General features: G+C 40.8%; 1 protein-coding gene across 4 annotated transcripts in view; it reads left to right on the top strand.

Annotated features, from left to right (window-relative positions):
* Positions 1–23089, top strand: part of antxr2a (ANTXR cell adhesion molecule 2a) — a 46068-nt gene that overhangs the window by 2962 nt on the left and 20017 nt on the right. For all 4 annotated transcript variants that reach the window (XR_009241136.1, XR_009241135.1, XR_009241137.1 and 1 more), the window contains 11 exons: positions 648–719; positions 2554–2625; positions 2716–2797; positions 2883–2987; positions 5676–5744; positions 6100–6180; positions 14591–14651; positions 15274–15369; positions 17321–17390; positions 21142–21220; positions 21309–21404. Coding sequence is in view for 1 of the 4 variants with exons in the window: in XM_058636373.1 (XP_058492356.1) it covers positions 648–719; positions 2554–2625; positions 2716–2797; positions 2883–2987; positions 5676–5744; positions 6100–6180; positions 14591–14651; positions 15274–15369; positions 17321–17390; positions 21142–21220; positions 21309–21404 (883 nt within the window). In the remaining 3 variants the exon portion in view is untranslated. The remainder of the gene's footprint in view (positions 1–647; positions 720–2553; positions 2626–2715; positions 2798–2882; positions 2988–5675; positions 5745–6099; positions 6181–14590; positions 14652–15273; positions 15370–17320; positions 17391–21141; positions 21221–21308; positions 21405–23089) is intronic.

The following is a 23089-nucleotide window of genomic DNA, read 5'->3' as shown; positions in this document are numbered from 1 at the left end:
TGTTCACTTTCAGTAAAGTTTGTTTTATAAAACGAGGTCGTCCACAGATTTCTCACAGTTTCTCACAGTTTTACAACTTCTTGTGTAAAAATCAAAACAATGTGAGCTGAGGTTCTGTGACTGCGATTAGACCGTGATGATGTCATCAGATTATGGTGTGACATTCATTATCGTGGGAATCGCCAGCACTGTGGTTTTCGACGAGGTTCATGAGTTCATTTAAGTTCTTTCTTTCTTTTTTAAAGTTTTCCAAACACTCAGGTAACTTTGCCAAGGAAAAATGTCCTGTGAAGTGATGCATTCACTGTCACCAGGATTTGTTAGTTTCACTTCAGCTACAGGTAAATCAAGGCTTTTATTTTGAAAACAGAGAGGTTTTGGTTTAGCATGAACAACTACAAGCTAAGACTTTTATTTTGCAAGTGGTTGGATTGTTTTTTTCTAGTGCAAACAAACAGGAGCTGAGACTTTTATTTTGAAAACTGTTTTAAGCATGAACAAACTGAAACTCTTATTTTGAGTTGTGTTTGAGCCAAACGGACGCTTGTGAACGCCCCTGTGAAGGTGATGATGATGAAGATGATGACGAAGATGATGATGATGATGATGATGATGATGAAGTGAACCGTGTGCTGCGCTGGTTTCAGGTCTGGAAGTGTTTCAACCGACTGGATGGAGATTTACTCGTTTGTGAGGAACCTCACTGACCGCTTCGTCAGGTGAGTGTGACGTCATCTTCATCTTCATCACACTTAATGTATTTTAATGTATTATAAAATAAGAAAAACCATGAAGTAACAACTTTATTTATGTTCCACCTTTTTAAATAAAAGTGAATGAAATCAAAACATTAAAGTTCATAAAAGATTAAAATACACAGAAGTCAAAATAATCCCAGTTTATATTCCAGGAGAAATAAAGTGTTTAAAATATGAATAAAAGACAAAAAAGATTTAAAAAAAAAAAGATGGTTATGATCTTTATTTGTAATTATGATTCATATTCATGTTCTCGAAAACAGCTGCAATCATCAATACATTATTAGTTTATTTCTAAATGAACTGTTTTTGTAATAATTAAAACCAGTTTCTGTGATTTTTCAGCTTCTTAAATTGTTAAAACTCAATTATTCTGAGACGTTTTGACAACGTCATCATTCATACGTCTGACAAACACATTCTTCAAACAACAAATAATGAACACATGAACATAGTATGAAAATAAGTTGTGATCACGTGAGATAAAATATTCTCATGCTGGAATAAGAACATATGAATAATTCCTTCTATGGTAATTATTTCAACACATGATTTATTTTTCATTTTCTGAGATAAAAATGTATCAAAAATAGAGAAATGATCACAATAAATCATTCAACTCAAACCTACATTTTATAAACTAATAATAATAATAATGATGTGCATGAAAATTTCAGTGGAGCCTAGTGGAGCGCCACCTGCTGTTTAAACACAGGATTTACTTTAAAATCTTTAAAATAGGATTCAAACACTTGTGTTTTTATGTGAAATGAACCTTTAATCGTCCGCTGACTCATCGCAGAGTTGATGTCGTTCTTTTTTCCGCAAGAAAAAAAACATCGGAAGGCGTTTGAATCTCGTGTCACGTTTGAGTCTGTCCCGACGCCGTGTCTGTCCTGACGCCGTGTGTCCCGACGCCGTGTCTGTCCCGACACCATGTCTGTCCCGACGCCGTGTCTGTCCCGACGCTGTGTCTGTCCCGACGCCGTCTGTCCCGACACCATGTCTGTCCTGACGCCGTCTGTCCCGACACGTGTCTGTCCTGACGCCGTCTGTCCTGACTCCGTGTCAGGACAGACACGCCGTGTCCAGCAGAACGGAGTGGTGGGCTGAAGAAAACAGCAAAGGCACCTGGTGGGAGTGGGAGGACGAGAGGAGACGTGAGGAGGGGGAGTGTCCAGCTTTCACCACAGAACAATGATAATGTAGAGTAACAGAACAGAAGACAATCTGCTGAACAATAACACACACACACACACACACACACACGTCATCACTTCCTCTGAATAATAACTCTTACAGTAAATGATGATGATGATGATGATGAATAAGCGATGAAGTCAGTCGTCGCCCACATTTCCTCTGCAGCTGTATACACAGTTATATACCATTGACATACACTATATAAAAAGACACATGCTTTTTTTTCTCGCTGTCTGACATGAAATCAAACAGTCACTTTTCCTGTTTTAGATCCGTTAGGATTACCAACATTATTTCTATTTGCTAAATGTCAGAATAATGAGAATAATTTTAGACAATTTTTTATTCCTTTCTTCAAAGTCAGAAGTTTACATACACTAAGATTATTATGCCTTTAAACAATTTGGGAAAGCCCAAATGAAGATGTCATGTCTTTGGAAGCTTCTGATCTGTTCATTAGAGACACACCTGAAACACACTGCTTCTGTGTGTAACATCATGTCTGGTTCATCCTTGTGTGTGTGTGTGTGTGTGTGTGTGCGTGTGCGTGTGTGTGTGTTATTGATGACTGACGGTTGTTGTCGTTGTTCAGTCCCAGGATGAGAGTGTCCTTCATCGTGTTCTCAGCCTCAGCTAAAGTGCTGCTGCCTCTGACAGGAAACAGGTAAGCGAGCATGAATCCTCTGAGGTTCACTCTGTCATCACATCATGTTTCATGTTTTGAACACATGAACGCTGTTGTTTTGTGTCACAGACATGAGATTGAAGAAGGTTTGGAGAATCTGCGTCAGGTGAAACCAGCAGGTGAAACGTTCATGCACGAGGGGATCAAACAGGTGATACCATCGTCGTCGTCGTCGTCACGGTAACACAAACATCAGTCGTAGAGGATGAGTTGATGTGAACGTGTGAAACTGTCAGGCCACAGATCAGATGAAGAAACAGACGCAGACGTCCAACAGCATCATCCTGGCTCTGACCGACGGGAAGCTGTCGGTGTACGTGCACGAGCTGACGCTGAAGGAGGTGAAGACAACACCGTCATCTTCTTCTTCTTCTTCTGACTGTCACTCACAAGACAACACCGTCATCTTCTTCTTCTTCTTCTGACTGTCACTCACAAGACAACACCGTCATCTTCTTCTTCTTCTTCTTCTGACTGTCACTCACAAGACAACACCGTCATCTTCTTCTTCTTCTGACTGTCACTCACAAGACAACACCGTCATCTTCTTCTTCTTCTGACTGTCACTCACAAGACAACACCGTCATCTTCTTCTTCTTCTGACTGTCACTCACAAGACAACACCGTCATCTTCTTCTTCTTCTGACTGTCACTCACAAGACAACACCGTCATCTTCTTCTTCTTCTGACTGTCACTCACAAGACAACACCGTCATCTTCTTCTTCTGACTGTCACTCACAAGACAACACCGTCATCTTCATCTTCTGACTGTCACTCACAAGACAACACAATCTTCATCTTCTGACTGTCACTCACAAGACAATACCGTCTTCTTCTGACTGTCACTCACAAGACAACACCGTCTTCTTCTTCTTCTGACTGTCACTCACAAGACAACACCGTCATCTTCTTCTGACTGTCACTCACAAGACAACACCGTCTTCTTCTTCTGACTGGCACTCACAAGACAACACCGTCATCTTCTTCTTCTGACTGTCACTCACAAGACAACACAATCTTCATCTTCTGACTGTCACTCACAAGACAACACCGTCTTCTTCTTCTGACTGTCACTCACAAGACAACACCATCTTCTTGTGACTGTCACTCACGAGACAACACCGTCATCATCTTCTTCTGACTGTCACTCACAAGACAACACCGTCATCTTCTTCTGACTGTCACTCACAAGACAACACCGTCATCATCTTCTTCTGACTGTCACTCACAAGACAACACCACCTTCTTCTGAGTGTCACTCACAAGACAACACCGTCATCTTCTTCTTCTTCTGACTGTCACTCACAAGACAACATCATCTTCTTCTGACTGTCACTCACAAGACAACACCATCTTCTTCTTCTGATGTCACTCACAAGACAACACCGACATCTTCTTCTTCTTCTTCTGACTGTCACTCACAAGACAACACCATCTTCTTCTTCTTCTGACTGTCACTCACAAGACAACCCTATCTTCTTCTTCTTCTTCTGACTGTCACTCACAAGACAACACCGTCATCTTCTTCTTCTTCTGACTGTCACTCACAAGACAACACCGTCATCTTCTTCTTCTTCTGACTGTCACTCACAAGACAACACCGTCATCTTCTTCTTCTTCTGACTGTCACTCACAAGACAACACCGTCATCTTCTTCTTCTTCTGACTGTCACTCACAAGACAACACCGTCATCTTCTTCTTCTTCTGACTGTCACTCACAAGACAACACAATCTTCATCTTCTGACTGTCACTCACAAGACAACACAATCTTCATCTTCTGACTGTCACTCACAAGACAATACCGTCTTCTTCTGACTGTCACTCACAAGACAACACCGTCTTCTTCTTCTTCTGACTGTCACTCACAAGACAACACCGTCATCTTCTTCTGACTGTCACTCACAAGACAACACCGTCTTCTTCTTCTGACTGGCACTCACAAGACAACACCGTCATCTTCTTCTTCTGACTGTCACTCACAAGACAACACAATCTTCATCTTCTGACTGTCACTCACAAGACAACACCGTCTTCTTCTTCTGACTGTCACTCACAAGACAACACCATCTTCTTGTGACTGTCACTCACAAGACAACACCGTCTTCTTCTTCTTCTGACTGTCACTCACAAGACAACACCGTCATCTTCTTCTGACTGTCACTCACAAGACAACACCGTCTTCTTCTTCTGACTGGCACTCACAAGACAACACCGTCATCTTCTTCTTCTGACTGTCACTCACAAGACAACACAATCTTCATCTTCTGACTGTCACTCACAAGACAACACCGTCTTCTTCTTCTGACTGTCACTCACAAGACAACACCATCTTCTTGTGACTGTCACTCACAAGACAACACCGTCATCATCTTCTTCTTCTGACTGTCACTCACAAGACAACACCGTCATCTTCTTCTGACTGTCACTCACAAGACAACACCGTCATCATCTTCTTCTGACTGTCACTCACAAGACAACACCACCTTCTTCTTCTGAGTGTCACTCACAAGACAACACCGTCATCTTCTTCTTCTTCTGACTGTCACTCACAAGACAACATCATCTTCTTCTGACTGTCACTCACAAGACAACACCATCTTCTTCTTCTGATGTCACTCACAAGACAACACCGACATCTTCTTCTTCTTCTTCTGACTGTCACTCACAAGACAACACCATCTTCTTCTTCTTCTGACTGTCACTCACAAGACAACACCATCTTCTTCTTCTTCTTCTGACTGTCACTCACAAGACAACACCATCTTCTTCTTCTTCTTCTGACTGTCACTCACAAGACAACCCTATCTTCTTCTTCTTCTTCTGACTGTCACTCACAAGACAACACCATCTTCTTCTTCTTCTTCTGACTGTCACTCACAAGACAACACCATCTTCTTCTTCTTCTGACTGTCACTCACAAGACAACCCTATCTTCTTCTTCTTCTTCTGACTGTCACTCACAAGACAACCCTATCTTCTTCTTCTTCTTCTGACTGTCACTCACGTCTCCTCTCAAACGTGGTCAGGCGGACGAAGCGCGGCGATACGGCGCTCGAGTTTACTGCGTGGGAATCAAAGACTTTGACGAGCAGCAGGTGAGAAATTACAGAAAGAGTTTTGTTAAAGTGGATAAAATGAGGCGTGATGAGACATTGTTGGCAAGCGATGACATTCAAATATCTGTCATCTCATTCATCATGCCGTCCCGTCTCCATGGTAACCATGGTAACCATGGAAACTGGTTGTGATGTCTCAAACAAATGAAAAGTTTTTCAGTGTTGTAGTTGTTTTTTTGGGGTTAGGGTTTTTTGGGGTCTGCTCCGTCTGCTGAGGACCAGAGGTCCAGAGGACCAGGACCAGAGGACCAGAGGACCAGAGGAGCAGTCCTTTCATCCTCCCTACGTCCTCTTGTCCCCGTCCTCACTTCTCCTCTTCTTCTCATTTTCACAGCTGGCAGAAATCGCAGACACCAAGGACCAAGTGTTTCCTGTCAAAGACGGTTTCCACGCCCTCAAAGGCATCGTCAATTCTGTGAGTTCACTGCTCTGTCCCCGTCCCTGTCTCTGGCTCTGTCTCTGTCTCTGTCCCTGTCTCTGACTCTGACTCACTCACACACACACACACACACACAGAGCCAAAGGGTGTAACTGTTTTCTGTCAAGTGATGATGTAACGACAACATTACAAAACACAGACACACACACACACACACACACACACACACAGAGAAGGAAGTGGGAAATGTTGCATCAAAAAGGTTCTTTTTGGTTTATTTTAAACATTTTTCTATGTGAAGAAAAAGAAGAAGAAGAAGTTTTTATTTATATAAACTCAGGATCAGGATAATCCTGACATTTCCACGAGCCTGTGAAGGTGTCGCTGACCGCTGAGTTTCCCACAATCCTTTACAGTCAGATTATCACCTTTTTAAAGTCATGCGTTTGTTTTCTACGTGTTTTTAAAGTCACGCGTTAGTTTTCTACGTGTTTTTAAAGTCACACGTATGTTTTCTACGTGTTTTTAAAGTCACACGTTTGTTTTCTACGTGTTTTTAAAGTCACGCGTTTGTTTTTTACGTGTTTTTAAAGTCACACGTTTGTTTTCTACGTGTTTTTAAAGTCACGCGTTTGTTTTCTACGTGTTTTTAAAGTCACACGTTTGTTTTCTACGTGTTTTTAAAGTCACACGTTTGTTTTCTACGTGTTTTTAAAGTCACGCGTTTGTTTTTTACGTGTTTTTAAAGTCACACGTTTGTTTTCCAACATGTTTTTAAAGTCACAGGTTTGTTTTCTACGTGTTTTTAAAGTCACAGGTTTGTTTTCTACGTGTTTTTAAAGTCACACGTTTGTTTTCTACGTGTTTTTAAAGTCACGCGTTTGTTTTCTACGTGTTTTTAAAGTCACGCGTTTGTTTTCTACGTGTTTTTAAAGTCACGCATTTGTTTTCTACGTGTTTTTAAAGTCACGCGTTTGTTTTCTACGTGTTTTTAAAGTCACGCGTTTGTTTTCTACGTGTTTTTAAAGTCACACGTTTGTTTTCTACGTGTTTTAAAGTCACGCGTTTGTTTTCTACGTGTTTTAAAGTCACGCGTTTGTTTTCTACGTGTTTTTAAAGTCACGCGTTTGTTTTCTACGTGTTTTTAAAGTCACGCGTTTGTTTTTTACGTGTTTTTAAAGTCACGCGTTTGTTTTCTACGTGTTTTAAAGTCACGCGTTTGTTTTCTACGTGTTTTTAAAGTCACGCGTTTGTTTTCTACGTGTTTTAAAGTCACGCGTTTGTTTTCTACGTGTTTTTAAAGTCACACGTTTGTTTTCTACGTGTTTTAAAGTCACGCGTTTGTTTTCTACGTGTTTTTAAAGTCACGCGTTTGTTTTCTACGTGTTTTAAAGTCACGCGTTTGTTTTCTACGTGTTTTTAAAGTCACACGTTTGTTTTCTACGTGTTTTATAGTCACGCGTTTGTTTTCTACGTGTTTTTAAAGTCACACGTTTGTTTTCTACGTGTTTTAAAGTCACGCGTTTGTTTTCTACGTGTTTTTAAAGTCACGCGTTTGTTTTCTACGTGTTTTTAAAGTCACGCGTTTGTTTTTTACGTGTTTTTAAAGTCACACGTTTGTTTTCCAACATGTTTTTAAAGTCACAGGTTTGTTTTCTACGTGTTTTTAAAGTCACAGGTTTGTTTTCTACGTGTTTTTAAAGTCACACGTTTGTTTTCTACGTGTTTTTAAAGTCACGCGTTTGTTTTCTACGTGTTTTTAAAGTCACGCGTTACTTTTCTACGTGTTTTAAAGTCACACGTTTGTTTTCTACGTGTTTTTAAAGTCACGCGTTTGTTTTCTACGTGTTTTTAAAGTCACACGTTTGTTTTCTACGTGTTTTTAAAGTCACGCGTATGTTTTCTACGTGTTTTTAAAGTCACACGTTTGTTTTCTACGTGTTTTTAAAGTCACGCGTTTGTTTTCTACGTGTTTTTAAAGTCACACGTTTGTTTCCACGTGTTTTTAAAGTCACGCGTTACTTTTCTACGTGTTTTAAAGTCACGCATTTGTTTTCTACGTGTTTTTAAAGTCACGCATTACTTTTCTACGTGTTTTAAAGTCACGCATTTGTTTTCTACGTGTTTTAAAGTCACGCGTTTGTTTTCTACGTGTTTTAAAGTCACGCGTTTGTTTTCTACGTGTTTTTAAAGTCACGCGTTTGTTTTCTACGTGTTTTTAAAGTCACGCGTTTGTTTTTTACGTGTTTTTAAAGTCACACGTTTGTTTTCCAACATGTTTTTAAAGTCACAGGTTTGTTTTCTACGTGTTTTTAAAGTCACGCGTTTGTTTTCTACGTGTTTTTAAAGTCACACGTTTGTTTTCTACGTGTTTTAAAGTCACGCGTTTGTTTTCTACGTGTTTTTAAAGTCACGCGTTTGTTTTCTACGTGTTTTAAAGTCACGCGTTTGTTTTCTACGTGTTTTTAAAGTCACGCGTTTGTTTTCTACGTGTTTTTAAAGTCACGCGTTTGTTTTCTACGTGTTTTAAAGTCACGCGTTTGTTTTCTACGTGTTTTTAAAGTCACACGTTTGTTTTCTACGTGTTTTAAAGTCACGCGTTTGTTTTCTACGTGTTTTTAAAGTCACACGTTTGTTTTCTACGTGTTTTAAAGTCACGCGTTTGTTTTCTACGTGTTTTTAAAGTCACGCGTTTGTTTTCTACGTGTTTTTAAAGTCACGCGTTTGTTTTTTACGTGTTTTTAAAGTCACACGTTTGTTTTCCAACATGTTTTTAAAGTCACAGGTTTGTTTTCTACGTGTTTTTAAAGTCACAGGTTTGTTTTCTACGTGTTTTTAAAGTCACACGTTTGTTTTCTACGTGTTTTTAAAGTCACGCGTTTGTTTTCTACGTGTTTTTAAAGTCACGCGTTACTTTTCTACGTGTTTTAAAGTCACACGTTTGTTTTCTACGTGTTTTTAAAGTCACGCGTTTGTTTTCTACGTGTTTTTAAAGTCACACGTTTGTTTTCTACGTGTTTTTAAAGTCACGCGTATGTTTTCTACGTGTTTTTAAAGTCACACGTTTGTTTTCTACGTGTTTTTAAAGTCACGCGTTTGTTTTCTACGTGTTTTTAAAGTCACACGTTTGTTTCCACGTGTTTTTAAAGTCACGCGTTACTTTTCTACGTGTTTTAAAGTCACGCATTTGTTTTCTACGTGTTTTTAAAGTCACGCATTACTTTTCTACGTGTTTTAAAGTCACGCATTTGTTTTCTACGTGTTTTAAAGTCACGCGTTTGTTTTCTACGTGTTTTAAAGTCACGCGTTTGTTTTCTACGTGTTTTTAAAGTCACACGTTTGTTTTCTACGTGTTTTTAAAGTCACGCGTTTGTTTTCTACGTGTTTTTAAAGTCACGCGTTTGTTTTCTACGTGTTTTAAAGTCACGCGTTTGTTTTCTACGTGTTTTTAAAGTCACGCGTTTGTTTTCTACGTGTTTTAAAGTCACGCGTTTGTTTTCTACGTGTTTTTAAAGTCACACGTTTGTTTTCTACGTGTTTTATAGTCACGCGTTTGTTTTCTACGTGTTTTTAAAGTCACACGTTTGTTTTCTACGTGTTTTAAAGTCACGCGTTTGTTTTCTACGTGTTTTTAAAGTCACGCGTTTGTTTTCTACGTGTTTTTAAAGTCACGCGTTTGTTTTTTACGTGTTTTTAAAGTCACACGTTTGTTTTCCAACATGTTTTTAAAGTCACAGGTTTGTTTTCTACGTGTTTTTAAAGTCACAGGTTTGTTTTCTACGTGTTTTTAAAGTCACACGTTTGTTTTCTACGTGTTTTTAAAGTCACGCGTTTGTTTTCTACGTGTTTTTAAAGTCACGCGTTACTTTTCTACGTGTTTTAAAGTCACACGTTTGTTTTCTACGTGTTTTTAAAGTCACGCGTTTGTTTTCTACGTGTTTTTAAAGTCACACGTTTGTTTTCTACGTGTTTTTAAAGTCACGCGTATGTTTTCTACGTGTTTTTAAAGTCACACGTTTGTTTTCTACGTGTTTTTAAAGTCACGCGTTTGTTTTCTACGTGTTTTTAAAGTCACACGTTTGTTTCCACGTGTTTTTAAAGTCACGCGTTACTTTTCTACGTGTTTTAAAGTCACGCATTTGTTTTCTACGTGTTTTTAAAGTCACGCATTACTTTTCTACGTGTTTTAAAGTCACGCATTTGTTTTCTACGTGTTTTAAAGTCACGCGTTTGTTTTCTACGTGTTTTAAAGTCACGCGTTTGTTTTCTACGTGTTTTTAAAGTCACGCGTTTGTTTTCTACGTGTTTTTAAAGTCACGCGTTTGTTTTTTACGTGTTTTTAAAGTCACACGTTTGTTTTCCAACATGTTTTTAAAGTCACAGGTTTGTTTTCTACGTGTTTTTAAAGTCACGCGTTTGTTTTCTACGTGTTTTTAAAGTCACACGTTTGTTTTCTACGTGTTTTAAAGTCACGCGTTTGTTTTCTACGTGTTTTTAAAGTCACGCGTTTGTTTTCTACGTGTTTTAAAGTCACGCGTTTGTTTTCTACGTGTTTTTAAAGTCACGCGTTTGTTTTCTACGTGTTTTTAAAGTCACGCGTTTGTTTTCTACGTGTTTTAAAGTCACGCGTTTGTTTTCTACGTGTTTTTAAAGTCACACGTTTGTTTTCTACGTGTTTTAAAGTCACGCGTTTGTTTTCTACGTGTTTTTAAAGTCACACGTTTGTTTTCTACGTGTTTTAAAGTCACGCGTTTGTTTTCTACGTGTTTTTAAAGTCACGCGTTTGTTTTCTACGTGTTTTTAAAGTCACGCGTTTGTTTTTTACGTGTTTTTAAAGTCACACGTTTGTTTTCCAACATGTTTTTAAAGTCACAGGTTTGTTTTCTACGTGTTTTTAAAGTCACAGGTTTGTTTTCTACGTGTTTTTAAAGTCACACGTTTGTTTTCTACGTGTTTTTAAAGTCACGCGTTTGTTTTCTACGTGTTTTTAAAGTCACGCGTTACTTTTCTACGTGTTTTAAAGTCACACGTTTGTTTTCTACGTGTTTTTAAAGTCACGCGTTTGTTTTCTACGTGTTTTTAAAGTCACACGTTTGTTTTCTACGTGTTTTTAAAGTCACGCGTATGTTTTCTACGTGTTTTTAAAGTCACACGTTTGTTTTCTACGTGTTTTTAAAGTCACGCGTTTGTTTTCTACGTGTTTTTAAAGTCACACGTTTGTTTCCACGTGTTTTTAAAGTCACGCGTTACTTTTCTACGTGTTTTAAAGTCACGCATTTGTTTTCTACGTGTTTTTAAAGTCACGCATTACTTTTCTACGTGTTTTAAAGTCACGCATTTGTTTTCTACGTGTTTTAAAGTCACGCGTTTGTTTTCTACGTGTTTTAAAGTCACGCGTTTGTTTTCTACGTGTTTTTAAAGTCACGCGTTTGTTTTCTACGTGTTTTAAAGTCATGCGTTTGTTTTCTACGTGTTTTAAAGTCACGCATTTGTTTTCTACGTGCTTTTAAAGTCACAGGTTTGTTTTCTACGTGTTTTAAAGTCACACGTTTGTTTTCCTACGTGTTTTTAAAGTCACAGGTTTGTTTTCTACGTGTTTTAAAGTCACGCGTTGTTTTCTACGTGTTTTAAAGTCACGCGTTTGTTTTCTACGTGTTTTTAAAGTCACTCATTTGTTTTCTACGTGTTTTTAAAGTCACGTGTTTGTTTTCTACGTGTTTTTAAAGTCACAGGTTTGTTTTCTACGTGTTTTTAAAGTCACGCGTTTGTTTTCTACGTGTTTTTAAAGTCACGCGTTTGTTTTCTACGTGTTTTTAAAGTCACACGTTTGTTTTCTACGTGTTTTTAAAGTCACACGTTTGTTTTCTACGTGTTTTAAAGTCACGCGTTTGTTTTCTACGTGTTTTTAAAGTCACAGGTTTGTTTACTACGTGTTTTAAAGTCACGCGTTTGTTTTCTACGTGTTTTAAAGTCACGCGTTTGTTTTCTACGTGTTTTTAAAGTCACCCTTTTTTTTTTCTACGTGTTTTTAAAGTCACGTGTTTGTTTTCTACGTGTTTTTAAAGTCACAGGTTTGTTTTCTACGTGTTTTTAAAGTCACACGTTTGTTTTCTACGTGTTTTTAAAGTCACGCGTTTGTTTTCTACGTGTTTTTAAAGTCACGCGTTTGTTTTCTACGTGTTTTTAAAGTCACACGTTTGTTTTCTACGTGTTTTAAAGTCACGCGTTTGTTTTCTACGTGTTTTTAAAGTCACGCGTTTGTTTTCTACGTGTTTTAAAGTCACGCGTTTGTTTTCTACGTGTTTTTAAAGTCACGCGTTACTTTTCTACGTGTTTTAAAGTCACGCATTTGTTTTCTACGTGTTTTAAAGTCACGCGTTTGTTTTCTACGTGTTTTAAAGTCACGCGTTTGTTTTCTACGTGTTTTAAAGTCACGCATTTGTTTTCTACGTGTTTTTAAAGTCACACGTTTGTTTTCTACGTGTTTTTAAAGTCACACGTTTGTTTTCTACGTGTTTTTAAAGTCACGCGTTTGTTTTCTACGTGTTTTTAAAGTCACGCGTATGTTTTCTACGTGTTTTTAAAGTCACGCGTTTGTTTTCTACGTGTTTTTAAAGTCACGCGTATGTTTTCTCCGTGTTTTTAAAGTCACACGTTTGTTTTCTACGTGTTTTTAAAGTCACACGTTTGTTTTCTACGTGTTTTTAAAGTCACACGTTTGTTTTCTACGTGTTTTTAAAGTCACGCGTTTGTTTTCTACGTGTTTTTAAAGTCACACGTTTGTTTTCTACGTGTTTTTAAAGTCACGCGTTACTTTTCTACGTGTTTTAAAGTCACGCATTTGTTTTCTACGTGTTTTTAAAGTCACGCGTTACTTTTCTACGTGTTTTAAAGTCACGCATTTGTTTTCTACGTGTTTTAAAGTCACGCGTTTGTTTTCTACGTGTTTTAAAGTCACGCATTTGTTTTCTACGTGTTTTCAAGTCACGCGTTTGTTTTCTACGTGTTTTTAAAGTCACATGTTTGTTTTCCTACGTGTTTTTAAAGTCACGCGTATGTTTTCTACGTGTTTTTAAAGTCACACGTTTGTTTTCTACGTGTTTTTAAAGTCACGCGTTTGTTTTCTACGTGTTTTTTAAAGTCACACGTTTGTTTTCTACGTGTTTTTAAAGTCACGCGTTACTTTTCTACGTGTTTTAAAGTCACGCATTTGTTTTCTACGTGTTTTTAAAGTCACAGGTTTGTTTTCTACGTGTTTTTAAAGTCACACGTTTGTTTTCTACGTGTTTTTAAAGTCACGCGTTTGTTTTCTACGTGTTTTTAAAGTCACGCGTTTGTTTTCTACGTGTTTTTAAAGTCACGCGTTTGTTTTCTACGTGTTTTTAAAGTCACGCGTTTGTTTTCTACGTGTTTTTAAAGTCACGCGTTTGTTTTCTACGTGTTTTAAAGTCATGCGTTTGTTTTCTACGTGTTTTTAAAGTCACGTGTTTGTTTTCTACGTGTTTTTAAGTCACACGTATGTTTTTTACGTGTTTTTAAAGTCACGCTTTCTCACCTAAGTCAAAGTTTTGATACATATTACGGTTTTTAAACAATCGCAGTTTACGTTTTGTATTTTTTTTCCGGCGTGTTCAGATTTTATGAGTGTGTATTGCACCGTTAGTGACGCATGACAATAAACACAAACTTTTGTGTACAAACACGTTGCTATGGTTACAGTTCTGCTCAAACATTCTCTCCCATGTTTTTTAAAATGAAGACAAGGGTGATGTTAAAAGTGTCGTTTCTCTGTCAGTTCTCAGCCGTTGGTCACAGATGTAAATGTGGGCGTGGCTTAAAGCCTCCTGACGCTCACACACCAAACATTTACTCTCTGTCATCAACCGCTCTGACAAAACGACGACTTTAAAACACGTTGTTTTCTCTGTTTTTCACCACTTTTGGACAGATAGGCACAGGTGTTTGGAAGGGGGAGGGGCATAAGGAGGGGGAGGGGCTTGTGAGTCAGTCGCTGTCTAAGTTTCAAAGGTTGATTTCACAAAATTTCACGGCAGAATTTTCTAGTTAGATGTTGAAGCAGCCAAAGCTCCTCCTCCCCCTCCTCCTCTTCCTCCTGTCTTTGTGACATTTGCATATTTGTGGTGTGTGGATGCTCGCTGACATGGCGCTCTGTGACAGCGCTGCTCTGCTCAGGCCTCTTTATATGTTAATGCAGATCCCGCAGGTTTGTAACGTAGTCGTGCATAATGTGTCCGCTGTGGCTGACACAGCTGCTGTTTGTGCTGCCATCAGCGCTCAGTCTGTCACGTGATCTGCTGTTTTCTAAACCTGACAGACATGATAACCATCTCTCTGTTTATTTATGTATTCTGCTGCTGCTGCTGCTGCTGCTGCTGCTGCTGAGACAGATAATCTGTGTGTGTGTGTGTGTGTGTGTCTCCTGCAGATATTAAAGCGCTCGTGTACAGAGATTCTGACTGTGGAACCGTCCAGTGTCTGTGTGAACGGTGAGTTCAGAACCTGTGTGTGTGTGTGTGTGTGTGTGTGTGAGTCTTTTCTCACTCCAGTGGAATCTTTGGCTCCTCCTCCTCCTCCTCCTTCTTCTTCAGGAATGTTATATATTATACAATATATACAGTATACTGTAATTATATATATATATATATATATGTGTATATACTGTATATTTATATATACACATATATATAAATATATATATGTATATATACATATATACACACACACACATATATATATATGTGTATATGTATATAGTCGCTAGTCACACTTATGACTAGCACTTCATAGTTTGGCTTACTTGAAGCTCTTACTTACTTCTAGATCTTATTTGTACCCAAATGTTTAAATGCACTTATTGTAAGTCGCTTTAGATAAAAGCGTCTGCTAAATGAATATATATATATATATACACATATATGTGTGTGTATATATGTATATATATATATATATATATATGTGTATATGTGTGTATATATGTATATATACTGTATATTTATACACATATGTGTGTGTGTATATATATATATATATATATATATATATATATATATATATACACACATATCTAAAAATGTTGCTTTTTAAAAAATGTGTGTTACATTTGCTCAGAAACCTTCGACATCGTCCTCAGAGGAAACGGATTCACTCAGGGACGGAGCAGTGAAGGAGTGATGTGTAGTTTCATCATCGACCAACAGACCATCAGTGAGTCACACACACACACACACACAGGGGTCCCTGTTTGAAAATGACATGCACAAACTAAATACAATCTATCTCTGTGAATGAGCTTGGTCTCAAAATAAAGATAAGACTTGTGAGATCAGTTTCACTGTAGATGCCACTGTGCCAGAGTAAATGCAGATGGGACCCACCATCAATCAAGGATTTTTTCCTCTTGCATTTTAAACTAAATATCACCTTTAAAAATGTGCATTAGGAGCTTAAACTTCCATGAGTGGACATTATCTGTGCCATTTAAGATTACTGTGGGTACAAAATGATTGAACCCATTTAATTTTATTTACATCTTACTATTGGTCTCATAAAAACTTGTTTTCAATTAAAAAAAATATTCCAAAAATCAATATTATATTATAATAATATTTATAATATTTTTCTCTGGAGCGTCAGAAACAATGTTCAGGACCATAGCTCCAGCAATCTGGGTGATTGACAGCTCGTTTTGCTGCTGCTGAATCTGTCAAGACTCTGCTGACTCTGTGGAGTCTCTGCTGAATCTGTGGAGTCTCTGCTGACTCTGTGGAGTCTCTGCTGACTGTGGAGTCTCTGCTGACTCTGTGGAGTCTCTGCTGAATCTGTGGAGTCTCTGCTGACTGTGGAGTCTCTGCTGACTCTGTGGAGTCTCTGCTGAATCTGTGGAGTCTCTGCTGACTGTGGAGTCTCTGCTGACTCTGTGGAGACTCTGCTGACTCTGTGGAGACTGCTGAATCTGTGGAGACTCTGCTGACTGTGGAGTCTCTGCTGAATCTGTGGAGACTCTGCTGAATCTGTGGAGTCTGCTGACTCTGTGGAGACTCTGCTGAATCTGTGGAGTCTCTGCTGACTGTGGAGTCTCTGCTGACTCTGTGGAGACTCTGCTGACTCTGTGGAGACTCTGCTGAATCTGTGGAGACTCTGCTGACTGTGGAGTCTCTGCTGAATCTGTGGAGACTCTGCTGAATCTGTGGAGACTCTGCTGACTGTGGAGTCTCTGCTGACTCTGTGGAGACTCTGCTGAATCTGTGGAGACTCTGCTGACTGTGGAGTCTCTGCTGACTCTGTGGAGACTCTGCTGAATCCGTGGAGACTCTGCTGACTCTGTGGAGTCTGCTGAATCTGTGGAGTCTCTGCTGAATCTGTGGAGTCTCTGCTGACTGTGGAGTCTCTGCTGACTCTGTGGAGACTCTGCTGAATCTGTGGAGACTCTGCTGAATCTGTGGAGACTCTGCTGACTGTGGAGTCTCTGCTGACTGTGGAGTCTCTGCTGACTCTGTGGAGACTCTGCTGACTGTGGAGTCTCTGCTGAATCTGTGGAGTCTGCTGAATCTGTGGAGTCTCTGCTGAATCTGTGGAGTCTCTGCTGAATCTGTGGAGTCTCTGCTGACTGTGGAGTCTCTGCTGAATCTGTGGAGACTGCTGACTCTGTGGAGTCTCTGCTGACTCTGTGGAGACTCTGCTGAATCTGTGGAGTCTCTGCTGAATCTGTGGAGTCTCTGCTGACTGTGGAGTCTCTGCTGACTCTGTGGAGACTCTGCTGAATCTGTGGAGACTCTGCTGAATCTGTGGAGTCTCTGCTGAATCTGTGGAGACTGCTGACTCTGTGGAGTCTCTGCTGACTCTGTGGAGACTCTGCTGAATCCGTGGAGACTCTGCTGACTCTGTGGAGTCTGCTGAATCTGTGGAGTCTCTGCTGAATCGGTGGAGTCTCTGCTGAATCTGTGGAGTCTCTGCTGTCGAGCACATGCTGCTTAACAATGTTTACAGCTGGCACTCGTCTGTGTTTGGTGAACATAAGAATGTTTTTCTGTGCTTTCTGTGGGTGTGCTGCATGTCAGTGGTGATCAAAGGTAAACATGTAAACATGTACACATGTCACCTGAGTGAGTCTGTACTCAGTGTCAGTGTTTTAATAAATGGTTGTTGTTGTTTACAGATAATAAACCCAGTGTGGTTCGCAGTGATTATCTGCTGTGTCCTGCTCCAAGACTGTATGAGGAGGGACAGTGAGTACACACACACACACACACACACTCACACACACACACGCACAAACACATTCACACAGACGCACACTCACACACACACGCACGCGCACACTCACACACACGCACACACTCACACACACACGCACAAACACATTCACACAGACGCACACACACGCACGCACACTCACACACTTACACACGCACGCACACACACACGCACTCACACACTCACACTCACACACGCACACACACACACTCACGCACGCACACACACATTTACACACATGCACAAACACACTCACGCACATGCACAAACACACTCACGCACACGCACAAACACACTCACTCACACACTCACACACACACACTCACGCACGCACGCACACACACACACAGACTCGCATGCACACTCACTCACACCCACACACACCCACGCACACACTCACACGCACACACACACACCCACGCACACACTCACACGCACGCACAAACACATTCACACAGACGCACCCACACACTTTCACACAAACACACGCACACACACATTTACACACATGACAAACACACTCACGCACACACTCACGCACCCACTCGCACACGCACGCACACACTCACACACGCACGCACACACACATTTACACACATGCACAAACACACTCATGCACACACTCACACACACGCACGCACACACTCACACACATTTACACACATGCACAAACACACTCACACACACACGCACACACACATGCACAAACACACTCACACACGCACACACGCACGCACACACACATTCACACACATGCACGAACTTGAAAGTGCTTGAAAGTGCTTGAAAGTGCTTGAAAGTGCTTGAAAGTGCTTCTGTGCTGAAACAAGTGCAGTTGATATTGAGGTGACGACGCCTCCTGCTGGTCACGGCCTGCGTGGGTTGATGTTCGTAAACGAGGACGACGCAGGACAGACGTGGGGACGACGTGAGGATCTGTGTCACATGATGTCCTGGAATCACTTCGACGTCACTTTGTTTATTTATTTTTAATCCCAGACTTCAAACAGAAAAAACAACAGATTTAATCCCGTCAGAAATGTCAGATTATCATGGACAGGTGTTTCAACTCTGGAGCAGATTATGTTTCATATGATGATGAGTTCACGTCAGATTATCAGATTATCTGTCACTTTAAATCTGAGTGGAAACATTTACCTGTGAACTCTCATCTTTATTATTATATCAAATAATATTAAATAAACGTCTCTTTGTTTCCTGTTCACTGGGGATTTTTCCTCGTGTGTCAAAGGTCAAAGTGGAAGCCGCCGCCCACTGTCTCATGTGTCATGGGTGTTCTCATGTTCCCGCGTTCTCATGTTCCCGCGTTCTCATTTTCCCGTGTTCATGTGTTCATGTGTTCTCATGTTCCCGTGTTCCTGTGTTCATATGTTCATGTGTTCTCATGTTCCCGTGTTCATGTGTTCATGTGTTCTCATGTTCCCGTGTTCCTGTGTTCATGTGTTCTCATGTTCCCGTGTTCCTGTGTTCATATGTTCATGTGTTCTCATGTTCCCGTGTTCATGTGTTCTCATGTTCCCGTGTTCCTGTGTTCATGTGTTCATGTGTTCTCATGTTCCCGTGTTCCTGTGTTCATATGTTCATGTGTTCTCATGTTCCCGTGTTCATGTGTTCATGTGTTCTCATGTTCCCGTGTTCATGTGTTCATGTGTTCCCGTGTTCATGTGTTCTCATGTTCCCGTGTTCCTGTGTTCATATGTTCATGTGTTCTCATGTTCCCGTGTTCATGTGTTCATGTGTTCTCATGTTCCCGTGTTCCTGTGTTCATGTGTTCATGTGTTCTCATGTTCCCGTGTTCATGTGTTCATATGTTCATGTGTTCTCATGTTCCCGTGTTCATGTGTTCTCATGTTCCCGTGTTCCCGTGTTCATGTGTTCATGTGTTCTCATGTTCCCGTGTTCATGTGTTCATGTGTTCTCATGTTCCCGTGTTCCTGTGTTCATATGTTCATGTGTTCTCATGTTCCTGTGTTCATGTGTTCATGTGTTCCCGTGTTCATGTGTTCATGTGTTCATGTGTTCTCATGTTCCCGTGTTCATGTGTTCCCGCGTTCCCGCTTGAATAATTCACGGCGCTCCGAGGATGCGACCATCTGTGAGGAAAGACTTCCGCGTCCGTCCATCTGTCTCGTCCTGCTCCATCACTGTTAACATTCACTCGTTCACTCATCCGCAGAAGAATCACTGTTTCAGCGTACGCTTCCTCTTCTTCTCCTGGGACCGCCTCCTCGGCACTTCCTGTCGTGACCTCACACATGTGACATTCTGAGGAACATGTTCCAGACGCCGTGTTGGGGCGTGTCCACCAGACTCCAGGACTCTGTGGGACATCATCTGTGCTGACAGCTGCGACATCAGGCCTCAAACACTGGCATCTGCTCACGCCCTCCCCCCGGACCCCGCCTCCTCCCCTCCCCGGGCCCCGCCTCCTCCCCTGCACGGCGGCACCCGTGGAGGTTAAGTGTCTGCGCTGGTGTTTGAGGACAGAGACGTCCACACCTGTGATGCAGAGCAGGTACAGACTGAGACCTGTCTGTCTCACTGTCTGTCCACCTGTCTTTCTCTGGTGGAAACGTCGCAGACATGAATCACAAACACTTTCATGTGTTCATAAGTTATTTATCGTGGTTAATAAACGACTTTAAATGTTCAGTTTGTGATGAAATGAATCAAACGATGTTTTTAAATGACATCACAGCTGTTTCCTGTTCCTCTGCCTTTCAAAATAAAGTAAAAACTCACTTCAAACATAGCGTGTTCTTCAATATCTGAAGAACGCACACACACACACACACACACTCACTCACTCACATATGCTCAGCAGTGAATTATTCATTGTCGTCACTTGTGTCGTCTTGAAGTGAAACTTTTAAAATCCATTACGGTCTCCGTGGTGACCGCGTGCAGCTGTGGACCTTCATCAGAACTCAGTGTCACAGTCGGACTCTAACGAGCGCTGGGACCAGGTCTGGTTCTGAGCTGGTGAACACATGAAGCACTCAACAGCTCATCACTGTCTCTGTCAGTGACTGAGTGAAAGTTGTTCCTTTAAATGATTGATTTTTATTCCTCTCTGAATGTGTTTGAATCAAAGAAACTTTATTTAAAACATCTTTGTTCTCGTCATAGAAAGTTAATTATTTTAAAAGTTCACGAGAATTCAAATCAGTGTGTGAGAATAAAAAAACAACAAAGGAACAGGAACGACTTCATCAGGTTCTGGTTCTGGTTCTGGTTCTGGTTCTGGTTCAGTTGTGGACAGAGGATGTGTTTGCTCATCTGTTGTGAACCACAGGAGAATCAGAGCCAACGGTGACGCCTCAGGCTCTAAATACACACACTGACACACGCACACACACAGACACACACACACACGCACACACACAGACACACACACGCACACACACAGACACACACTGACACACACACACGCACACACACAGACACACACACGCACACACACACACGCACACACACAGACACACACACGCACACACACAGACACACACACGCACACACACGCACACACACAGACACACACACGCACACACACAGACACACACACGCACACACACAGACACACAGGAAAATCTCTAAATGTTTTCAAGTAAAAATGTGCTAAATAAAGTAATTGATATTTTTTTATTTTCAATAAAAAGATGATTGATTGATTGATTGATTGATTGATTGATCATGTCTCAGATCCATGGACGTTCTCATCAGCCTCAACAACGGGAAGACGTTCATCTCCTCTGCCTTCACCATCTCTGCATCCACCTGTGTGAGTTCACCTCTCATACTCTCTATTGATCAGTGTGTCGATCAGTGTGTCGATCAGTGTATTGATGAGTGTGGTGTGTGTTCTTCAGTCTGATGGTCTGGTAGTTGCCATCGTCTTCCTGGTTCTGCTCCTCCTCCTCGCTCTCGCTCTCATGTGGTGGTTCTGGCCTCTGTGCTGCACACTGGTGAGTGATGATGACGATGACGATGATGATGACAATGACGATGATGATGATGATGGTAGAGACTGTGACAGCTTTAAAGACCAGGACGACTTTTATTTTCTTAAAAGTACAAACATAAATATGATCATAATAAAGGAAAGACAGGAGAGCTCCTGATTGAGCCAGAGTTATAATAATAACAGTTATAATAATGATGATAATAATAATAATAATAACAGTAATAATAATAATAATAATAATAAAAATAATAATAGTAATGATAATAATAATGAATGATAATGATAATAATAATATAAATAGTAATAATAGATTTTATTTGTATTGCACTTTACATTCAAACAACAAATCTCAAAGAGTAATCCATTCCATGAAGAAAACCATAAGACGGGATAAAACCCTTAACTCCACTTTGAGCAATAAACGTCCTCTGAAGACAGGACAGCAACATTAGCAGCCAACACGCTTAAGCTAGCGAATAACGCGGTGCAGTGCGGAGAAATGATTCTGATTCTGCGAGAACTAAGAGGCTTTCGCCAAGAAAATCAAGAACAATTGGAGACAAAAGCAGAAATTGGAAAGGTGAAGACCAGACTGGACGATACAAAATACAGAGGAAGTCATCGCGGCTATGCTAAAGCTACTGGATCTGGAGAGTCGCTCCAGACGCGAGAACATAAGGATTTATGGGGTGCCGGAGGGTTCCGAGAGAGAATCAACAACGATGGTCTCATTTGTGGAAAATTTACTCCGTGAGGGTCTGGAACTGACTGAAGACATGTCCAACCTGCAGACTCAAAGGACTCACCGGCCGGTGGGACCGCAGCCGCCACGCTCCATCATAATTAGGTTTTTAAGTTTTAAAACCAAAGAGACATTACTCATCAAATCATGGCAGAAGGAGGGCTTCACCTGGCAAGAAAACCACATAAACCTGAATCACCACTATCCACCTCTAATACTTAAAAAACGGAGAGAATATACAGAGATCCACAAAGTGTTGAAGGAAAACAAAGTTCAGTTCCAGACCCTCTTCCCTGCCAGGCTGCACGTGCGACACGACGACGGAACCAGAACCCGATACTGTAGAGGAGGCATCAGAGGACCTGCTGAGAAGAGGCTACACCGTGACAACCACCAGACCTCCAGAGACGCTCACGGAAGAGAGTGGACAGATGAGCGATGAAGGGCACAACCGGGCGGGATTCTAACTACGAGGGGAAGCTTCGAGCCTTCAGGAGACCATCACCGGCCCCCTCCGGGACCTGAAGGATTTAACCCACAGCTCGAGGACGGCGGAGTCAACTGTACTATGGCTGGAATTGGTGGAGATCCACTATCGAATAGACTGGTTGGTTCTGGGCCTTTGGATTTTTGGTTTTTCCTGTATGCGACTGTCGCAGGTCACGACCTCTTCAGCAGGCTCAGTTAACAGAACCCTGTATAAGGAGTCACACGGACAAATTGTGTTCACTTGGATGTTTATTAACATGTTAGTTGTTTGTTCCCTGTCGGTTCTTGCGGGGAGGTGGAAGTACACCAGGTTTTTGAGTGGCACGATGATTTAATATGAATGTGGCTTTTTTTACAGGCGTCACACCTCACTGACTCTGAATAAATCAGGATTTAAACATGTGAAGCGGAGAGGAGAGGCCACTCTGATATCCAGTGCTGTAAACTAAGATAAC

This window comes from Solea solea, chromosome 8 (assembly GCF_958295425.1).
Source record: "Solea solea chromosome 8, fSolSol10.1, whole genome shotgun sequence".
Taxonomy (NCBI): domain Eukaryota; kingdom Metazoa; phylum Chordata; class Actinopteri; order Pleuronectiformes; family Soleidae; genus Solea; species Solea solea.
Note: the sequence above shows the minus strand (reverse complement) of the source record. Positions and strands in the feature narration are given on the sequence as shown.